Source organism: Oenanthe melanoleuca, chromosome Z (genome assembly GCF_029582105.1).
Source record: "Oenanthe melanoleuca isolate GR-GAL-2019-014 chromosome Z, OMel1.0, whole genome shotgun sequence".
Lineage (NCBI taxonomy): Eukaryota > Metazoa > Chordata > Aves > Passeriformes > Muscicapidae > Oenanthe > Oenanthe melanoleuca.
In genome coordinates this window covers 45,556,124-45,577,372 of record NC_079362.1, presented here as the reverse complement: position 1 = coordinate 45,577,372, position 21,249 = coordinate 45,556,124, and the positions used below count along the sequence as shown (strand labels likewise).

The 21,249-nt window shown below is 38.9% G+C and overlaps 1 protein-coding gene across 1 annotated transcript in view; it reads right to left on the bottom strand.

The window, feature by feature from the left end:
- FREM1 (FRAS1 related extracellular matrix 1) overlaps positions 1-5,030 on the bottom strand; it is a 59,140-nt gene extending 54,110 nt beyond the window's left edge. Inside the window, exon 1 of the mRNA XM_056513703.1 lies at positions 4,800-5,030. Within this exon, the coding sequence (XP_056369678.1) occupies positions 4,800-5,030 (231 nt within the window). The remainder of the gene's footprint in view (positions 1-4,799) is intronic.
- Between the last annotated feature and the right edge of the window lie 16,219 nt (positions 5,031-21,249).

Below are 21,249 nucleotides of genomic sequence, written 5' to 3'. Positions count from 1 at the left end.
ACAATTAGAAAGGCAAAGGTCATATGTGACTGTTTCAGGCTGTCAAGTCCCTCCCCAGTACAACAAATAGTTTGGCCTCACCTTCTTTACCCCTGCAGCCTGTGGAGTTAAGGGTATAGATATATCCAGCAGTGCATACAGCTACAGTTGTGCTGAAAAGCCAGCAGTTTCAGCATTATCATTTGAGATCTATTGACTTTTAGAGATGCTCATGACAATAGCTTGATTATATAGTAAATCTTGCTTTATGTTCACTACAACTGTACCACAGAAGTATGAACCAATGAAATTTCTCTGTTAGAAACTTCACTAACTCAGAGTTGCTCCCAGTTTCTATAATACTGACTTTGTACCAGTAGCTCTTTTCTAGATTAGATGTCATCTCTGTGACATACAAACATCCAGCTCCAAAATCAATGTAATCCACAGCACAAAAGCAAGCAGATATCTGTATTTCCCTACCAGCTAATTCAAAATAGACTAATTCTTACAAGATACCTGATGCAGGCAAAATTTTTGAGTCTGTCTGGCCACAGTTTAATCATCTAAGGCAGACACTTCTTTCAGGCAGATAGATTATTTAATGGTAGGTTGACTTGTGAAAGCAAGGCAATGAGGAAACATGCCTGACACAAATAGAAAAAGGGTTGCTTTGACACACCCATTCTTTGGGAAAGGGATTTGGATTCTGGGCATACAATTTGCATGTTCTCAAATACTGCAATTTGCAAGACTGGCAATATATAATTCCCATGCAGTATTGTTTCTTTACTGAAACACCAGCTGAAAGCTCCTAGGACTGATAAAACTATGTCTGCATTATCTATCAAGGAATCCCTATGCAGTGCATGGAAGATGCTCATGTTTCATATCTACACAGAGAAAAGGCATATTCTAGCCAGCAGGAAACCAAAATCACTGCATTTCCTAAGCATTTCACTAGGAATCTAATGTAGTTTTCATTGCATTTTTTCAGGGCAGTATTCACAAATGGCTATATGAACTTCCATGGACTAAAGTGAAATCTGTTCAACATTCACTAGCAGACTTAATGAGGCCATAGCTAACAGCAATTAATGTCTGTATACGGCTTACTGACTAGCCTCTTTTTTTTTTTCAAAAAAAGAAGACTTAATTTCTTAATGACAGTGATTTTTTAAAATGTGACAATCATGAAAATGAAGTGCCTTCATTTGTTGACTGAAAGTGTAACTCATTGAGAAAATCTTTGCATGCTCTGACTTTCAGTGTGAAATTTATGTAATAATTTAATTCTAAATTAAATGCTAATGCATAATTAACTGAAGCACCTCATGAGCACCTTGTGTCTTTATGTTAAAGGATTTAAGAATTATTGAACTTTGTTTCTTTCTAGCCATTGCACAGAATAGAGCTTATATCCTTCTATACTGGAAGAATAGTTAGAGTTTCTCAGCTTTTGTTATTAGTGAAAGAGTCTATTTCCACTGAAGCTTATTTCAGATGTTCAAGCAATGTGATAATTTTTCTATATTCCTAGCAATTTTAAAATGTATTGCTTGCTTTTAACTTTTATCAAGAAGTGCTTGTACTAAGCCCTTCCTTTTTTTGGTTTTTTTTTTTTTGGTTTTTTTTAAGTGATTAGTTAGTTGATTTTCAGACATATATACATGGGTAAACCTCTTGGAACAAACTGTGGTGTTATGGAAAGTATTCTTGGTTTTATTGGGACTGCTTAGAAAGGAAGTACAAGAACAGTTTGTGGAAAACAAAATTAATCTCATATGATGAAAATTTTGACTATGTTGTGGCTGTTCTGTTGTGTATTGTTTTCAAATGCCATAGAAATCTGTGCTCTGGGTTTTTTTTCAAACAAAAACAACAATTATGTCTTTTTCTTGCATAATTTCCTTTCTTTCTTAGTACAAACTAGCATAAAGGGACATGATATTTAAGTAATCAATTGGATAGTCTAATGTGATATTCTACAAAAATGAGAAAGAAAATTAAGTAGTTATGTGGTATGCCATCATAAAGAAAAAACAAGTATATTATATACAAAATCTACTCATATTGTAGTTTCAGAAGCAGCTTTCAGTTGGACACTGAAAGTAAGATTCTTCACTGATATAAATCAGTGTAGAACCCTCAAAGTCAATAGGATTTCGGTTACATAAGGGTGTTGTGTGGGACAAGGCCAAAGGGATTACAGAAGTCCAGATAAAAGACATCCAAGCCCTTCTCTTGCCCACTGATGGAGTCAGTCCATTACAGAAGGCCAGTGGGTTGGTCAGGCAGGACCTGCCCGTGGTGAAGCCACACTGACTGTCTCAAATCACCTGCCTGTCCTTCCTGTGCCTCAGCACAGCTTCCAGGAGGATCTGTTCCATGATTTTCCCAGGCACAGAGCAGAGGCTGACAGGTCAATAATTCCCAGGAATGGCCTACCTCTTTTAAGGATGGGTACCGTATGTTCCTTTCTCCAGTCTGGAAATTTCACCCAATTGCAGCCATGACTTTTCAAATATTGTGGAATTTGGCTTGGTAACTACATCAACCAGTTCCTTAAGGACTTTGGGATGCATCTCACTGGATTCAATCATATCAAAGAATTAATGTTCTTGTTTTTAAGACATCATTAGTTCTGCATCTTAATGGGTAACAAGGGATCGGAAAATTTAGAACCTTTCCAGAAAGGTTTGTTACCACTGACTGACAGTCAGTTTATATGTGTATTGAGACACAATCTGCTTTGTAAAAAGAAACATCTGGTTTATGTTTCCTGATGTGTTTTCCTTTTGTATGAACAGGCAACTCTAATTGTCTATAAATTCACTGGGTAAGACAAAGGAAATCTAAATATTTTCCTAATTACTGTTGAGCCTTGGTTTTTTCCACTTCAACTGCTTTTCAATTACAGTTTATAATTAAATTGTCACACATTCGTAGAACATTAGTCAGTTTAATGGCAGTAAACCAGATCATACCAAAGACATTTTCTGGCTGCAGAATTTCCCTTAGCAAGATCACGAGTGGCACAAGGAGATCTGGATTGTGACACATTTTTCAGGAATGGTGAAAGCTCAGGCACCACTAGCAGGCACAGCCTCTCTCCAGCCTGGTGCCCTAGGGCCACCTTCCCAGCAGAGCTCTTCCCTCACATGAGTGCCTGCAGCTTCCACACTCAAATGCCTGGGAACATATTCAGGACAGGTGAACAGGTGCTTAACAGAAGTGGGGTGTGGAGAGGGGAAATAATTTGGAAAATAAGGTGCAGCGAATGGATGTTTCCTGGGATCTCTTGAAAAGGGCCTCTAGCTATGTGCATGAAACATGCTGGGTTACACAGAACAAAGTGACTATTCCAAAATACCTACTCCACATAGAGGCTGAGGCAGAAGCTGAAAGCAAATTTACTCCTCAGCCAGACAGATTGCTTATAGAAGAGGTTCACCATAGGCTTCACCTGTACGTTCCTCTTTTCCTCCTCTCTTTAGATTGGATATTATGAAAAATTTCTTTACTGAAAGGTTGGTCAGGCACTGAAACAGGTGCCCCAAGGAAGTGGTGGAATCACTATACTTGGAAACATTCAAAAATTGTGTCTAGGGAGGTCTTAGGGACATGGTTTAGCAGTGCACCTGTTAGTGCTGGGTTAATGACTGGACTTAATATTCTTCAAGGTCTTCCAGCCTTAATGATTCTATGTTTGTATGAGTCAAGGACCAACCTATACTGGGGATATAGAGGTAGAATGCTATGGTCGGTGTCCCAGTGCTGGCAGAAAACAAGCCCTGGGTGGTTTCAGCAGATGCACTAATTGCTTGAGGCCAGTCTATAGAGAAGAACACACATTGTCCTGTCCATCACCTCCTGTTTTCCCTAGTATGCCTCTGCTCCTTAGGAGCTCTGACTGAGCTGAAGTACTTGCCAGTGGTTTGCAAAAATAACACTGATGACCAAGACAGAAGTTTTGAAAAATCTATTGAGACTGGTTCTCCTTCACCTATCTTCACAGATGCCACCAAAAACCCTGGAAAGGAGGTTAAAAGCTGTATTCATATACAAACACACAAAAGTGTATTCTGTGGCAAAAACCAGAACTTTTCAAAATGCTAAAACCTGCTTGGTTATGAATTATTAAGCCCATTTATTTTCTGTCTATAACATTACATCTTCATGACAACTACTTTCAACTCCTTCCTGCTATAACTCAGGTGGGCCAATTTGTAAAGTAGATGAGTAGCAGAATGGTAATATATGAAATGTACTTCATTATTCCTACAAGTTTCACATTTGAACAGAAAACAAGAGTTTTAATATATTTGCCATCTGCTAACAATTTGGCTGTTGCAGAGCAGAACAAACAGTGTTGTACACAATGTGCTTATTGTATGTGATTATTTTTTTTCTTAATTGTTTCTTGAGTAGTGGCTCCGTGACTAAAATTCAAAATGCTGTAGTGGGCTATGCATTACTCAAGGGGTACTGGTTACCCTCATGGGAGAAAAATAAGCAGCTGAGAGACTAGAGGATACCTCCTAACTGGAAGTTTTGAAATATCCATTTTTCATTTGTGGAAGGAGACTCTGGCCAGACTCATTTCTGTGCACTCGTGCTACTGAGCTCAGTTTTTGGATTTCAGGGTTTCAGTTCTCTGTCAGCTGTCAACTTAAGCAAAAGGCTGAATCTCACCATTCAGTTTCATGCCTTTTAGTCTCTACCCAAAAGAAGAACAAAATTCAATAAAGCAGCTCCTTTTAATTTCTCCCAGACCTGCACACACTAACACTCAAAGCAGCAAAACAGAGCCCAAATACCTGTGGAGTAAGTTTCCCAACCCTCTGTGTTATTGGCTCATTAATCACCACTTCTACTTTGCAGACATCCTTCTCTTTGGGGATGGAAAACTTGAGGTCCTCTTCTGACAGGAAGACAGACTGTCCCTTCATCACTTTCACCCCAAGGTTCACACTGATAAAGGAGGAGCACACAACTCTTAACACGACAGGCAGCAGCAGAAACAAACAGCTTTTCTCAAAGGGCTTCATGTTATAAGGGGATGTCAGCCTTTTTCACCAGTGAAAAAATTTCTTAACAAAAGGAGTCTTCTTCCTCCACTAGCAGACTTTCACCATATAATGAAGGCATCATTAGTCACAGGTAAAAATGTGTGACATGTTTTCTATGAATAGGCTCTTCTTGACAGAAATTTGGGCAGTTTTTGACAGATATTTTCAAAACATCCTTAGGTTTTTATAAAATTCATTGGTCAAGACTGACAAAATAATGATGAATGTGTTCTCAGAGTCCTTTCAAGGTTCATTAATCCTGGAAAAAAAAATAAGAGAAAGAAAATTGCTGTAAGAAATTGGGCAGCTATAGGGATAAAAACAAAACAACAAATACATTCAAAACACTTCCACCATTTCTGACAATTGCAGTTCATTTCAAGCAGCAGAATGACCTCACCTTTGAATACCATTCAAAGTGTACACATGCCCAGAAAATAGCAGACAACCACAAAATCTGAGAAAAATTCAACTGAAATAAAGAAGACAAGATAACACAAAGAATTTTTTTTTCTGACATTAAACAAACAGTATTGAAATCCTTTTAAAAGCCTAATTTCTACAATCTTCCAAAGTAACTGAAACTACAGCCCAAAGAATACAAAGGGATATTGATTTAATTAAATTTGAGAAGATCATAAGAATTCCAAGACAGTAGTGTCAACATTTAGTTTTGTAAATTTTTAATGCCCTGACTACTTATTTGCCACAACCTTACAACCAACAATGAACTTCCTTGAAAGTCTTCCCTTTTATGTCTTTATTTCCTTTGTTGTTGTTAACAGGTGAGCGTTCACTCCACTGTTTCCAGCAGAATTACTTTCTGAGCAGCCTGTACATATCCACCCAGTTTTAAATTTCAGTGAAAAACAACCAGCAGTTCAGATATTCTGTAAAATTACTCACTTTCTAAAGTCAAACAAGACAGATCCACTCACTTCATCACAATCACAATCACCAAGACTGAAGACACTGAGACTAACATACATGTAAATTTAGATATTTGTTGACTATGTAGCCTGGAACGCAAATTTTAACTCTAGTTTTCTAGGTATTTATCTGCAAGTCTTTCCATTTTGGTTTAAAACATTGAAGCCATATCAGTCTGAAGAAAGTCTGAGAGAAAATATAGAATCCTTGCCAGTGGAAAAGGAATTCAATGCATGATAGAAAATTCAGGGAAGAAATATTTAGAAATTTTAGATTCAGACTAGGACCTGGCAAAGTGCTAAGAGGCAGTTAATGACTCTGACACAGTTTTTTAGTCATGGTCATAGTTAATGACTTTGACACAGTGGTTTATATCTTATGGCAATGCCACTAACTCTCTGCTCCATAATAGGAGGTTGAGGCATAGATTTATGGTTCAAAACAGCTTTATTCACAGGCATTTTCTTGCACAGCACCTTGTCAGAAATCATAAAATTAAAGCCTAAAGAGCTTTGACTCTCCACTCCAACATGGATAGCTATTATAACATGATGCTAAAGTTGAGAGAGCTTCATCACCAGATTGAAAATGGCACTCATGCAGACACATCTGCATCTTGACTCTGCTACAGCCCAGGCTCATCTGTTTGTGGTGCCTGCCCCACACATACCAGCACAGAGCACAGCTGTAAACCTCGGGTGCAGGCAGTGCTTGCTATGCTGCCCTGCATCAAAAACAGAACGAAAACTGTACAAGAGGAATCAGGAGCATTTTGCTCAAATTCATGGTGGATGTATGAGACATTGTTACTCATTTGGTCCTGTTGTCTCTGTGTATTACAGTCTTGCTTTGACTACTTTATCTTGCAGACACATCTCCTGTATCACTATATGTTTGTTTCATATGTTCCAGCCACTGGCCTCTATTTGGATGCTGTGGGACTGTCTCCTGAGGTGGCCAAGTGAAGATCTTGGGAAATATAACCTCACTTTCTCAATTACTTATACAATCCTAGCAAGATGAAATGGCAAGAGATTCTATCAGCACATAATGACAATAAAAATGAGAAGGTTTTGGAGTAAGTGCCAAGATATTAACATCCTCCCTACCATTGCTTAAATGAAGTCCTGTGTGTGTTACATGGTACTTATACTTATTGACAGTGTTCTGCTCTTCAGCAGATGTACAACTGCTGGTGATGCTACTGTCACATTTTGTGGCTGCTTTGCACTTCCTTTCTATCTCCTTACTTCTCTGCCCTTAATATCACAGCTGAACCTGATTCACCTCTACCATTCCTTGCATTGTCACCTGTGTGTCCAGAATGGGCATACAACTAAAGGACTGTTTAATTCCAAATGTATAATAATATTTCAGATATAGTTAGCGGTCTAATGAAATAATGGTATTCACAAACAACACAGAAGGAGAATCAGTATTGTGAAATTAAGCTGTTCTCTCATCAGCTTTCTAAGGGTCTGTCTATATGCCAAAACAACTGAAACAGCTAAACAACTTTTCTGTGAGCACAAGCCCACAGAAAGCCACCAGCTTTGGTCCCAGAAGTGAAACAGTCATGTCAGCTCAGTGATGTATCACATACTCGTTGTTTTCCCTCTGTGGGGCTGCAGCCTGTGATTTACGAGGAGAGGCGGCACAGCTGGATTTGTTCAGCCTGAAGAAGAGAGCCCTTATTGCTTATTTTTAGGCTTCTAACAGAAGAGTGCCTGCAGCACAAGGCGGAGACATACAAACCCACTAAACTAGCAATGTTTATTTAATAAACAACTAATCAAGGCCTGAGTTGCTTGTTGTAACTTTGGAGCCAGAATTGCCATAAAACTGGATTTTCTTGGAGAAAGAGGTTGGTGCTTTTACCTCAGAGGTCCTTTTCACCCTAAACCATGTGCTGACTTTCATAAGATGAAAAGACAGAGCCATCTCACTGCTAGGATCTAAATTAATTACCTGGTGTGTTTTTGCAAAACACAGAGTATTTTGCCACCTGTCCAGTAATTCCCCTGAGATCCAATATAAACCCATACTGATATAAAAAATGTGGCAGCAAGCAAAGAGACATCCTTCCCCATAATTGGAGGCAGATTGGCCAAACTGGCTCTGACATTTGGAAGCCTGGAAGATAAGCCCTGAAGAGGTGCCCAAGGCATTGAACAAGGGGTTCTTGGCAAGGGGAAATCTAAGGAGCCACTCATCTGCTGGCAGATGAGCCTGGGGGAAGGAAGAGGGAGAAGGGGCCTCTGAAGAGGCAGAGGATGCAGCTCTGTAGAGTTGATAGAGAGACATACCAGGCTGGGGACAATGTAGAAAGAGTTTCTATTAAAAATCTTCTCTAAGCGCCAGAACTGGTTTTCCCTCAGGGATGCTGGCGTACATGTGAGAAATGATGCAGTGGTTAATTGCAAACATAAAAACTTGTGAGTCTGATTCTGAGCAGAGCTACATTGATGTAAGTAAAAGATTAATCCAAATTGTTTAGATAGTTCTCTGCAAGGCAAAACAACTGAAAGAAAGATCTCAAACAAGACCAGTAAGTCTCATCTTTAATACCTAAAACTTGGCTAAAATACCTAAAATCACAAGTGACCTTGAGCCAAGTCTCAATGACACCCAAAGCCTTCATTGGGATTTGGATGAGACTTCAAGAGTTTCTCTGTGTGACAAAAGCTCTGCTTGCCTGGGATATTTCCTTGAGCAGATGGAGCAAAATTTCCCTGTTCTTTTGCAAAGCTGGAAGGGAATAATGGAGAATGACTGTTGTGGGTTGGAAGTTGGATTGATTTGTTTTAATGAATACCAGAAAAAGTTTGCAAGAAACAGAAAGAACATACACTTTTTTTTGAGGATGGGTTTAAAGAAAACAAGTAAGAGCTTTCCATGATTTCTAGGAAATTAATCCAGGGAAGATGAATATTATTATAGCAGTTAAAATCTAGCCCAGGGCAATGGAAGGATCATGAGCTATTAAATTAGGGGATTGTCACTTCAGAATGTGCACTTAACACATGCAACCCTTGAAATGTTTGCTATTTAATGGTTTTGTTCCATGCTCTACAAACAAGGATTACAGGTCACCAAGAAGGTAAGAATTTGGCAAGGTATTTGCTGAGTTAAGGAGTGGCAGATAACAGCCTGCAAGTAGTTACACCTTGGACACATGTCAACAGCAGAGATGCATTTTGCCTAAGGCAAAGTGCAATCCTGAGTTAGCTGAGATTACAACTCTAACCAGAAAATACATGACTTGCAAAATCCTCTTTTAATAACCATTCGCAGAAACAGCATATAATTATTTGCAGAATTTGTTGGAATGTCTCAGCAAAACACAGTGAAAGCAACCTAGTTCTAGAAGGTGATGGTTCCAGATAAATACATTGAAATCAGCAGGAACTGTAAAACTTTTATAAGCACAATGTGTTAAGGAACATATGCAAACTTCTATGCATACATATGATGAATAAATCTCTGCCTAGTTTAGATGAACTGAATCAGCTGTCTAAATGAACACGAAAATGTAAAAGTGCTGACAGATTCCATACTGCAAAATAAGTGTACAATTTTAAAACATGCATTTTAAAAAACCAAATAAATTAAATATATCCTTTTTAATAACTTAGTATCAAAAATTTTTAGCATATATTTCAGTGCTTTTTGTCACATTTCTTCTAGTGTGTCTCATTAATAAGACAATTCTAAGCAAAGAAATCTTATTTAGTTCTTCCAAGTTTTTAAAGCCACAAAGTTTTATTAGATCTGATGGGAAAAAAAAAAAAAAAAAGGCAGCATAGTTGAGAAATCTATATCAACTTGAATATTAAGATAAAGTTTCCTGGAATCCAAACTCTCAAGTTAACTTCTACTAAACCAAAACCCAGCCTGTTTTCCTCGAAGTTAGAACTGAGCTTTCATTCATCTCGAGCTCAAAAATTACTGTCTGGCTGCTCTGCTGCAGCATTCAGCAACAAGCTGAACTTCGAGCTGTTAAGCACTATTACAACCACAAAACACAACAGCATTCCGTGAGTACAGCAAACTTGAATAAGATACTTACAGGTAGAGGTGTTTCTGCTGGAGGCTGAACATGAGACCATACTAGAAAAAGAGGAAAAATGTATGTCACTGACCCAGTAATTTCTGTTTTAAAAGGCTGGCAGAGAAAGAAATCCAATGAGTGAGCGACAGAGAGAAAGCAGAGGGGGGAGGGGAGGGAGATAGATGAAATTCCAGTCTTTCTGGTCAGCTTGGCTGTAGTTTTCTCTGTACTGAAAATCCACAATAAGCACTCCTTGCTTGCAAGACTGCTCCTGACTGCAGAGTCACAAATTACAAATTCTTTCAGTCTCTGTATGATAAAAGCACTAAGAGATGCCTTGTAGTGTTTGCACTCAGCAGTGCTTCTCTGCTAGCCAGCCCCAGATCCTCTTTTCACCTTCTGCTAGTTAAGTCTTTTGAGACTAAAAATTGAGCTGCTGTTATTAAGGTTTGCTCTTTTCTTTTTTTATTCTTTTGTCCCCACTTTTGCTGGTTTATTTCCTTTAAAACTCACACACCCACACCACCACCGTAGTATTCAAATTTAATTTGCTTTTTTCCCATTCAGAACAGCAAGAAAGACAAAGAGTGTAGGCAAAATCCTACCAATTATTAAATAGCTCAGCGGATTTAAGGTATCTCTCCAGCCTTCTGTCATGAGATTCACAACAGATTTAAATAGCTGATGAGATCCTAAGTAAAATTTGCCACCATAGAGGGACCTAAAGAGTTTTTTAAATCTATGGAGCAAAAAACATTTTCAGCCCAGCCACGGGGCATTGTGAAAGGGCAAGAGGGAAGAGCTACTGACTCCCAGGTTGCTTGTGCAAACAGGAGTCAAATCCAGCATAGCTGCAGCACTGTAGTATTGTCTCCCCTTGTCCTTCCTTGAATAAGCAAGCTGACTATGACCCTCATCTGGAAACAACCAATATATAAAATGAAAAACTGAAGTCAATAGGAAGAAAGAAAAGAACCAACAGATGTTCTGTGGCATGACTGATGTACAGATGAAGAAAACAGATGACTGTTAAGAATTAAAATTGACTCAGAGCTGCACAATGTGTAATATGATGCAATCTGGGCTATACTTCCCTAAGGAAAAAAAAAAAAAAAAAAAGGCACATAAACATTTCCTTGAGGTACATGACTTATAGTGTGATATACTGTCCTGGTTTTCAGACCACAATTTATCAGGTTTCAGAAAAACTTGCAATAAATATTTGTCTCCTTTGAGATGGCTGTGGATTAGCCTGTGTGTCTCTGGTTTTGCTTGCTTAAATGTAGCTTCTAATTCACTGTGATGGGTGGCCTGTCTGTATTGTACAGTGGTCTGATTAGGAGCATCAACATAACTGCCTTTACAGGCTGATTAAAATAGTGGCAGCTGATTTTAAAGTTTGTGACACAGCCATCAAAAATATCATTGCAGAAGCTGTCTTCAAACCAGTTTTATTACTGCAGCAATGAACTTAGAATCTCATTTCTTATTGTACTCCTTAACTACAATTAATTTTTGCAATCTATCAAGGTTTGCATTATCTAAAGGATAGAGCAAAATTACCCAAGCTTTTCTTGATAAATACCAGAGCACTGAAGAGAAGACAAGCTTTTTGTACAACACTAAGTCTTTTCCATTTCAATGTTTGCTCACACAGGAAAGAGAGTAGTTCTGTTTCCCATAGTGGAAGCATAAGCACAGTACATATTTTTTATCAATTATTAGTAAAATCATGCGGTCAAGACTTTTGATATGAAGCCAATTAGTTGAAAGGTTTCTGTAAACTTTTGTTGACAAGATACAGTCAAAATCATCCCCTTTCTTTACAGGTTTTTTATTTGAAAAATTAAACAAAAAGACCATGCTTGAGGCACAAAGCAGGCATGAATACACACATACACACACATGCAGACAGCTCACACACAGCCCCATCTCTCCTCCTTCATTCTGACTTATATTGATAAGCAATGGCCTAAACCCACATTGTCTGACATCTGAACATTCAGTCAACACTCCTGTAAGAAGGATGAGGTTCTCTAAGGAGCAAAAGACTTGTCCCTGTCCTAATCTGGAGGCTGTACAGGAGGAAGATTTGCTGCATTGTGAGGGGAAAAAAGATACAATCATTTTCCAGGTATTTACTACATGTCATAAATTTTGTTGTGTGAGAAACAATAACTGGTAGCATCAGTCCACTCTTCATACAACTTTTAATCTATCAGTGTCTTACATGGAGCACAGCTGTCAGAAGATCAAATGCACTAGGTCATTGCCAGCTACTTCATGGGCAAATACATGCAGAGAATGCAAAGTTCTTGAACAAGGCCAAATTATTCTGATTTTTTACTACAGAAGGGGCATTAGACATAGAGAATGGCATTATGGAAAATACAACAAGGCAGCACACAAATATTTGGTTTGTGTCAAGCAGATCAAAAAATCAGGATGTTGCCTAGATGTTTGAGACAAATGGGTTGTTTCTTTGAGAAATCCATATTTAGCTCTATTATCTCTAAATTTAAAGACTTTGATATTTTCCCAGAAGACTTTGTATCTCGAGCTAGACTCTCAGGTGTTGCAGAGGACAGTGAAGGGACATCTTCAAAGATTTTGGCATCTTGGCAACCTCTGCAGTGCTCTGCCTGAATGCATGTCACCACTAGTAAGGTTTCTCCAAATTATGCATCCATGGGGATTGGCATACCTGTGTAAATCACAAAAACACCTCTTCATGGCCATGGTGCTCTTTTCATAGGAGTGAGAGAGACTAGGCATAGCTGGATACAAAGCAGCAGTCTTCCCTCCATGCCCTGCAGGTCAGCCTTGCTGCAGCATCCATGGCCACTGGGGTGGTGGGACTATGTGACCAGGGAGGCTTGTCCCTCACCAGGATAGCAGACACAAAACAATTTCACAGGAAGAGAAACTCAGCTACCATCATTCTGCAGGACACTTTCTGCAGCATTAAAAGACATGCTTGCATGTGTAAGCTTCATCACAGAATTTAAATTTGACAAATTATGAGTATTTGTACTTGTGCTCCCAGCGCCTGTAAAGGTATTGATTCTTTGTCTTCAAGGTTGCTGCCATACCCTCTCATCTGCAGTAAAAAGATAAAGGTTAGGCTTTTCAAATCTTCAGGTAACATGGTATGAGATGGGTGGCAGCAGCTAAGATGACCATCAGCATTTCTAGAATTTGAGGGTGGGCAGGGTCTGATGAGGTCAGGATGAACCCTTTCCTACCTCGTCCTGGTCACAGAGATCCTAGACACCTTGAACACCACAAAAATCATCAATTTGGCACCACTGGAGAGCAGCACTTAATGAAGATCTTGGAAGAATGGCAATGTCCCTGTGGTAGAGGAAATAATTATATATCCTCTAGCAAAGAGTTGGCCTGTTTTAATGTAGCTGAAAAGAGATAGAAAAAGCAATTTTTCAAGAAGCATAGGAGAGAAAGGGTTTAAAATATAGGCAAAATATATGTGTTTAAAACATAGGCAAATAAAAGGCTAAAAATTATCCCAAAAAGCAGGAAGGATTGTCTCATACTGGCAGTCCTCCCACTTCTTGTAACAGTGCCCACAACTGAGCTTCAAAATGCATGTTCAGAATGCCCATGTTTTCCCTCTTTTTCTTTAAAGTCTGTTGTTCCATGTCCAATCTTTCCACCAAAACCCACAGACCATGTGTCCTCATTAATTCAATGGAGAAATTGTTCTCATAATTGAACTACTATCCAATTTACTTCAAATGAAAGACTTTTAGGAGCATTGCCTTGTTGCCACTAAAGTAATTCGTGCTCAGGAAAGGTTTCTTAGTTGTTTTAATTGAGATCAATCAAAGTGAATTTAATGAGACTCTGGAGATTTTTATCCCAAGTCTTTGAAAATGGAGCCTTTGGTGCAGCAGGGCCTTTATTTTGGCTTTAGACCACATGTGGATTTATACCACAGCTGGTACAAATGGATTTGCGTCTCAGTTAATGTTTCTAAAGTTTCACTGACTTTCCTTATTTAGCTCACTCTGCCACTGACTATGAACGGTCTGCAAAAAAAGTTTTTCCAAACAATATCACAGATTTTATTTTTGTATTCTACAGAAGGGTATAAGTTCTGCAAAGGCAGAATACTTCTCAGAAGCATAATATGGTGGGTCTAACACAAAGCTGACAGTGCTGCTGACCTTAAGCAGTAGTTCCAGGAAACCCAGACTTTTTAGAACATTGAAATCATCCTATGCTTGTCCTTGCACAAGCTATACAGAGCATGCAGACAGAAAACCAGGAGTGCTGATCCTCATAAGGAACCTCCCTTGCCTCTGAAGTCTACATTTTTACCTACAGCAGTGCTTTAGTTGTGAAGGCATATTCCCAAAATCGTTGCAATGCCTAACTGTTCAGAAGGCATGCAGAAATCTTTAAGCACAGAATAGTGCTTTAATCTGCTATAATCCTCTAAAAACACTACTTCTGAAGAATTTTCATATCCTGGCATTCAGCTAAGGTATTATTAAGATGACAGGTTAATTAAAGAAAATTGAAGGAGCCTTCTGAGATAGAAGATTAAAAGAAACCACACTAGTTTGCACCTGCTGAGGACAGCTTAGGGAATTACAGGAAGATGTGTTATTTTAATTCTAACAGCACCAGATCTGATTCTTGCTTGTAATGATGAAACGTAGCAACTGAAAAAATTAGGACTTCTCCAGAGTATCCCCACTGAACATTTGGGTGTTCCTGAAATTTTTCTACTTTAATATCAAATCCCAGCTGTGGCACTAGCAGTACCCACTGTTATCTGGGCAGATGCAGACCTGAGGAAGGTAGAACAGAATGGGCAATAGGAGAAGTTTGAGAGGTAAAGCCAAAAGGAATAGAAGATGAGGCCAGAACACAGACTGGCTTGGAAAGGAGAGCCTGAAGCCCAGACACCAGCTACAGCCACCAGCTTCATCTCACACAGCCCAAGGCACACCTCTGCTTCAACATTCCCACTGAACAGCACATTGGTGTTAAGACATGATCTGTTTAGACCAAAGAAATGCTTCCCCAGCCTGACACAGATCTGTATCTTTATGAGTACAAACAGATACAACTCAGCAAGAATTTTATAAGAAGTAATGCAGTTAAGTTTGATCATTGGAAGCAAGTAATCATATTTTCCTTTTCTTTTTAAGAACCATACTTAGGATTACAGTAGATAATACTAAGAGAAGGAGAAAATTTTTAAGCAAGAACATCTAAATGTCTGACAAAGAATCTTGAATAAATGTTTTGAGCTTCCATACCTGAAAAGGGAAATGGCAAGAGGCACATTAAAAAACACCTAGAGAGGCTATGAAGAATATAGACTTTCTAAAATTTCAGCACCTTGTCACTGTAGTTGGTATATTATTCTCTAAAAAAATTTTTAAAAGGCAATTCCTTCTTCTCTCTCTCTTTATGTTCACTATTTTTTGCAGTCTTTGTTTTCTAATTCTTCAAATGACCAGATGTAGCTCCATTTCAGTTTAACCTAGAAGTGCCTAGTTCTTATTCTGTTTCATAATTGAATCATCCTCCCTGCACTGGCCAGGGGATGAGCCAAGTAAAAAAAATTAAAGGAAGTAAATATACCTTATTTAAAACCTTTTTCCAGCTGAAGTTCTTTACAGAGTAACAGTGAATGATAATGTGAGGTGCCTTTTCTCTTGACAGTTTGTCTAAACAGAATTTTAAATTAGCCAGCCTAGGTGCGAGTGAGAAATCACAAAATCTCTTGAGGACTGTCAGGTGTTGGCCAGAAAAACAGGTGCTTGCAGAAAAAGTTGTGATATTGTGGAAGAACAGAAATATGAATGAGGGACAAAGAAAGTTGTCCCATTTTTCCACTTTCTCAAGCCAAAGGTACCCAAGCTTAGATCCAAACTGAATCACATAAATTGAACCAGCTGGAGCATTTCCAGGCCACCAACAAACTCCATGGAATCATAAAATGACAGAGTGTTCTGGTTTGGAAGGGACCTTATAGATTGTCTATCCTACCCACCCCCTTCCATGGACAGAAGTGTCTTTTACATGATCAGGTTGATCAAAGTCTCATTAAACCTCATTCTGTAGGATGGATTGGGGCACATCTGAAGTGTTATTAGACTGAAATATCCAATTACTTTATTAGTGCAGATTGAAGAGAAAGCCAAAGAGAGCCTGGGCAGAATGGTTAGAGACCTCTCAGCCTTAACAGCATTACAGTGCACATGGCTGTAACTAGGAAAATGAAGGATGTGTGCACCCAAATTTGGATTGCCTGTCTCAGTAGCTCACAGCTTTGGAAAATGGAATTTTCCAGACTAAATTCAATGTCACATTGAATGATCTGAAAGAAAAAAAAAAAAAAAAATCTATCTTAAATCCAAGAATGCTAAGTTCTTTGGAGACATGTGTGACTGCAAGCCCAAAGGAAGCTTATCCAGTGGGACACCACCATGCTGGGAAAATACTGCCTGGCTGGTGTGGAAAGGGTTCTCTTCACAATTGCATGGACCTTTGTCCTGGCTATATAGCAGCACTGATTTCAGGCAGCACACAACATTCAGGAGAGCTTCAGGGGCATCTGTTTGACCCCAGCTCCAGCTGATTGCAATTATCTTTGTCCAGAGCTCACTGGCCCTGAAGCAGGATCAGCAGGTGAGACGGGCTCAGAGCTCATCAGCAACTTCAGCATGAGAACTGAGATAGGCACCAGGCTGTTTTCAGCCAAAACAGCTGAGGGTTTAGAGCTGTTAAGTGACACAAATTAAGTTTTATTCAAAGCAGGTAACTCTACTCATATCTACAAAAACAGGATTTTGAGCTGACTCTGATTTGACCTCAAAGAAAATGTAGTATTATGAGTATATACAGAGTTTTTCAGTGAGTGAATCTTGGTTCATTTTCCAGTGACATGGAACTTCTCAATTGAATTTTTATTGCTTTTGAGGAGAGATAATGCTTTCCTCTGCAGATGTAAGAACTGACAGGATGTATTTTCTAGTAGTTTAACCCATCACTACCTGCAGCAACATAACTGGATATTTAAGGAGCCTTCAAAGCCTGAAAAAACATTTTTTTAAAAACACCTTGGTTTTAAAAAAAATTAAAAATAAAAAAAAAGTTCTAATGTCCAAAATTTATAGACTGCACTTAAAATTATCTGGAAACAGACAATTTTAAATTGTAAACAAACTTATTTACGTGTGTGTCATAGGGTCACCATTATAAAGTGTACCAAGCTCCTCTTCACTAATGTTCAGAGTTTGAACCAGAACAAATTTTGAGCCTCTTGAAAGGCTCACCAGGGGCCCTAACTGAGCTATTCAGTTTTGCAGCAAATAGCTCTATTAAAACTAGCCAATGCAGACATCAACAAGAACCCTATTAAGAGCCTAGCCAAAAACATTAGCTTGATCCTTTGAAGTCATATCTAGTCACATCTGTAATCCTACAGAAGGGAATTGTACAGGCAGTATCAAAGACCTCTGATCTGTGGTGACAGATACGATCTTGACTCATGATCTTTATAATATAATGAATTTCACTATGTTGAGGCTATTGTATTCTGCTAATTGCTCCTTCACCTTAAGAAAAGGAAGAAAGAATAGTTTTGAAAAGACTTATCGATGTAAAAAAGTTTGAAAGCAAAATACAAGAGAAGCTTGGCCTATTTTTAAAATAAACAAACAACTTCATGTCTCTCTTCCCATGCAGGCAACATGAGACATTTGAGCCTGGCTGCTATGGTGAGGAGGGGGATGTTCATAAGTGAGGGGATTCCTCAGTAGAAGCCACTTGCATGGCCATAAAGTTTACAGGACAAGCCATGCAAACACTGTTCAAGGATCCTTCCCTTACTGACTGTTTAGACCACGTTTGTGCATCCACAGTGTATATCCTCCAACACTGACTTCAGAAGGAAGGGGTGCTGTTGGGTCCCACTGTTGGAAGACTCTCTGTGCACTGCTTATATCCTGGAAAGCCCAGAACACGGCTGCTAGGGCAACACTTCAAAGAAATCAGACAGAACCACTCTTTCAACCTGTGCTGCAATGGCTCCAGACCAAAGTGGGAAACTCACATCCTCAGGTTGTGCTCACCAGCACGGGCACAGAGAGAGCTGGAGCCTGGTGATAAATGAAGACACGGTGTCAGCTGGGTAGGACCTGGGGAGCCCAAGGTGGAGGAGCAGGATGCCTGCAGGAATCCCAGCTGTGGCAGACCTAGCTCCTGTGAATGACTGCAAACAGCATGGCACAGCTTGGGCTGGTCTGTCTCCCCACTAGGACAGGAAACCATTCTCTTGTGAACTGGCAGGTCTGACTGGGGTGAGAAAATGTATGAGGAAACAATTAACAGTGCACACTTCTTTCCTTTCACCAAGCCTGTACCCTCCACTCACGACACTGCCCTAGCACTTTCACAGAAAATTGAGGTGTCAGCAAAACCTCATCCTACAAACACTTAGCTCAGATGTGCAAGCCATGAAATGATGTTTTGCTTGTGGCCAAAAAGGCAATGACTTACATATGCTGTTAACTAGCTTGTGCTGTGGTCTGAAAAAAAAAGAATGTAAAAGAGCATGGTATTTAGAACCAAAAAACAAAACTATTGCATGGAGAGGAGGGTCATAAGTACAACTGATGGATGCAATGATAAACTGATAATTACTGTACATCAGCAAATTTTGGAGGGTTTTCATATTTTAAGCAAAAATTCACTCTTTACATCTTTGATCTCTCTCTACTGCATCTTCCTTATATAGCTGACTTCCTTCACTAAAGAGGGACTTGCAGAAGTAGGGAATTGCTTAGCCAAGCTCTTTTAGCCTTCAAGGAAGTACAGCCAATTACATTTATAAGCAATGTCTGAAGTTTAAGGGCAGGTTCTTGACCAGACCTCAGTGTTTAATGTAAACTATATGTCAACTTCAGTATTCAAAGTTAGCTAGTGTTGGCCAGCAGACACCCCTCACTTCCCCCACATGCCTTTTCCTTTTTTCCTGCCTTTCTCTTTTTTTCTCCAGAACTATGCAGGATACTGACCAACAAAACTATTGACAAAATAAATCATCTGTCTGAGAGAAAATATTATTTTCCCTCTAATACTGTGCCTTTATTCCCAAAGCTGACTTTATCAGGAGTGCTATAAAAAGGGCTGCAGGAAAGCTACTAAACCACAGAATTCTGGTCAGCTTTGAGATGGAAGACCGTGTCTGCTAAAATCAGTACAATCTGTGACAATTATGTGTGTGGTTTTTACCTTTAGGACCAGGTTTTACTCCTTAGGATCCACAGATTTTTATTGAGCTTAGAGAAGACAATTGTGCAAATAGACAAAAAACCTTTTAACCTTAACCAATGATTTTTAAGTCTCTATGTAAGCCAGTCTTAGCCAAATCACACTTTAGACCTCTATTTTTAAAATATTTATTTGAGTAGCCCAAACATGTTTTACCAACAATATAAAGTCAGTGTGTTTCAAACTAAAAAGAGAAGGGAAAGGTCTTACTGAATTTATAATTAAAAAAAAAAAAAAAAAAAAAAAAAGTTCTTAATCTAAATTGATGGCCTGTCTCTTCTGTATTAATGTGCTCAACCTATGTTTTCTCCTTCCTGATCTTCATTCAAGTATAGATGAAACTCTCTGGAGTGTCATTCATCTCAATCCTGAGCCTGTGTCCTGACAATTTTTAACATCTTCCTCTTTGCAGGAGTCTGTCATAGTGAATCCTGCTCAGTTAGGAAAAAAATTTCATTTTCACGGTGCTGAAGGATCCCCTCTATCCTACCTAGCACTCAGCCAGGTCCCAGCAATGCAACAGTGTCCTCACTGCACTCTCATTTTGCTAGGCTGAGCTCAGGCAAGCAAGAGCTTGGAACTGGAAGGGACATCCCTTCCTGAGTCTGTTTCACAACAGATGGTTACAATCAGCTTTTCCCAGTAAGCACAAATGAAGAATGATGTTTAAATTCTTAGCATCCCCTAGATAACATCTCGTGTAAACAGAAGTAAATTGCATGTAAGAAATGTCTTTAAATGCATTTAAAGGGACTACCTCTATTTCAGCATTCCTCTCTGAAACCAAGACCATGACTTCTTGAATAGCCACAGCCCAAAGGGCCCCAAGTTTATGTTCTGCTGTATTAGACAAACCAGTTCTTGCTAAGTACACTGCCAAATACTGGAGACAACAGCAGGATATGGAGCAAGTCTATCACTCTTCATAAGCAAATTAAATGCCACAGTTGCAATTCACACTGGCTTTGCACTATATAATCTGATTCTGTAATGAGAACAATCTCTCTTCCCTACCTATACCAAATATTCTTAAAATCAGGAGGCCTGTGTTACATCCATATGACTACTTAGCATGCTGTTCTCAGCCTTGCTAAAACAGGATACTAGGATAATGAAAAGCATATTTCTGAAAGATGGGGGGGTGGGAGGAGCTGGACAGGAATGTTCCCAAAAATAACAGACTGTTAATAATGTCAAGAGTCAACGTAGTTGACACCTGTTATATCATTTACAGCTTAACAGCAGAAAGAACTGTTTATTTAGGAAATTAAACATAATGCTACTCACTGCAGACACTTGCTAATGCTGCTGGTTACATTGCTAAAGCATTTGCTTACTTTGGAACAAGTTTGCTCCTTCCCCATGAGAAATGTTTCCCATAATTTTCACCGTGAGGAGAGGGACCTCAGAGGTCAGGGGCCCATCCAGAATATTTTTGTAGGAAAAGCCAAGTAGTAGTATTTTGCCTGCTAGCTTACAACCTTATTTTCCCTGTCTTTTTGTTCTCATCTCTTCACTCAAATTTCCTTTAGGGGAATGTGGGAAGAAAAAATAAGAAGTTAAAAAAAATAGGAGTTTTTGGAAATCCTTTAACTAATACTGCAAAGATGCAAGTGTACAAGAGAGAGAGAAATAAATCTATTGGAGCAGAAGTTCTATTCTACTTAGGTCAGAACATTAAATCTTAACCTCTTTAAATTTAGGGCATAGGGCAAACTGGGAAAATTGTTTTCTCACTGGAGTCAGGAAATGGAAAACCCAGGCAAAAGATAATGGTAAAAAGAGACAGGGGGATGTCTAAGGTTGGGGACGTTTTAAGCTTTTGTTCACAGCTTTTTATCCTGATTTTAATAGTGGTTTGACCAACACTTTGAAATATCTTCCCGTCAGTCAAAGAATACA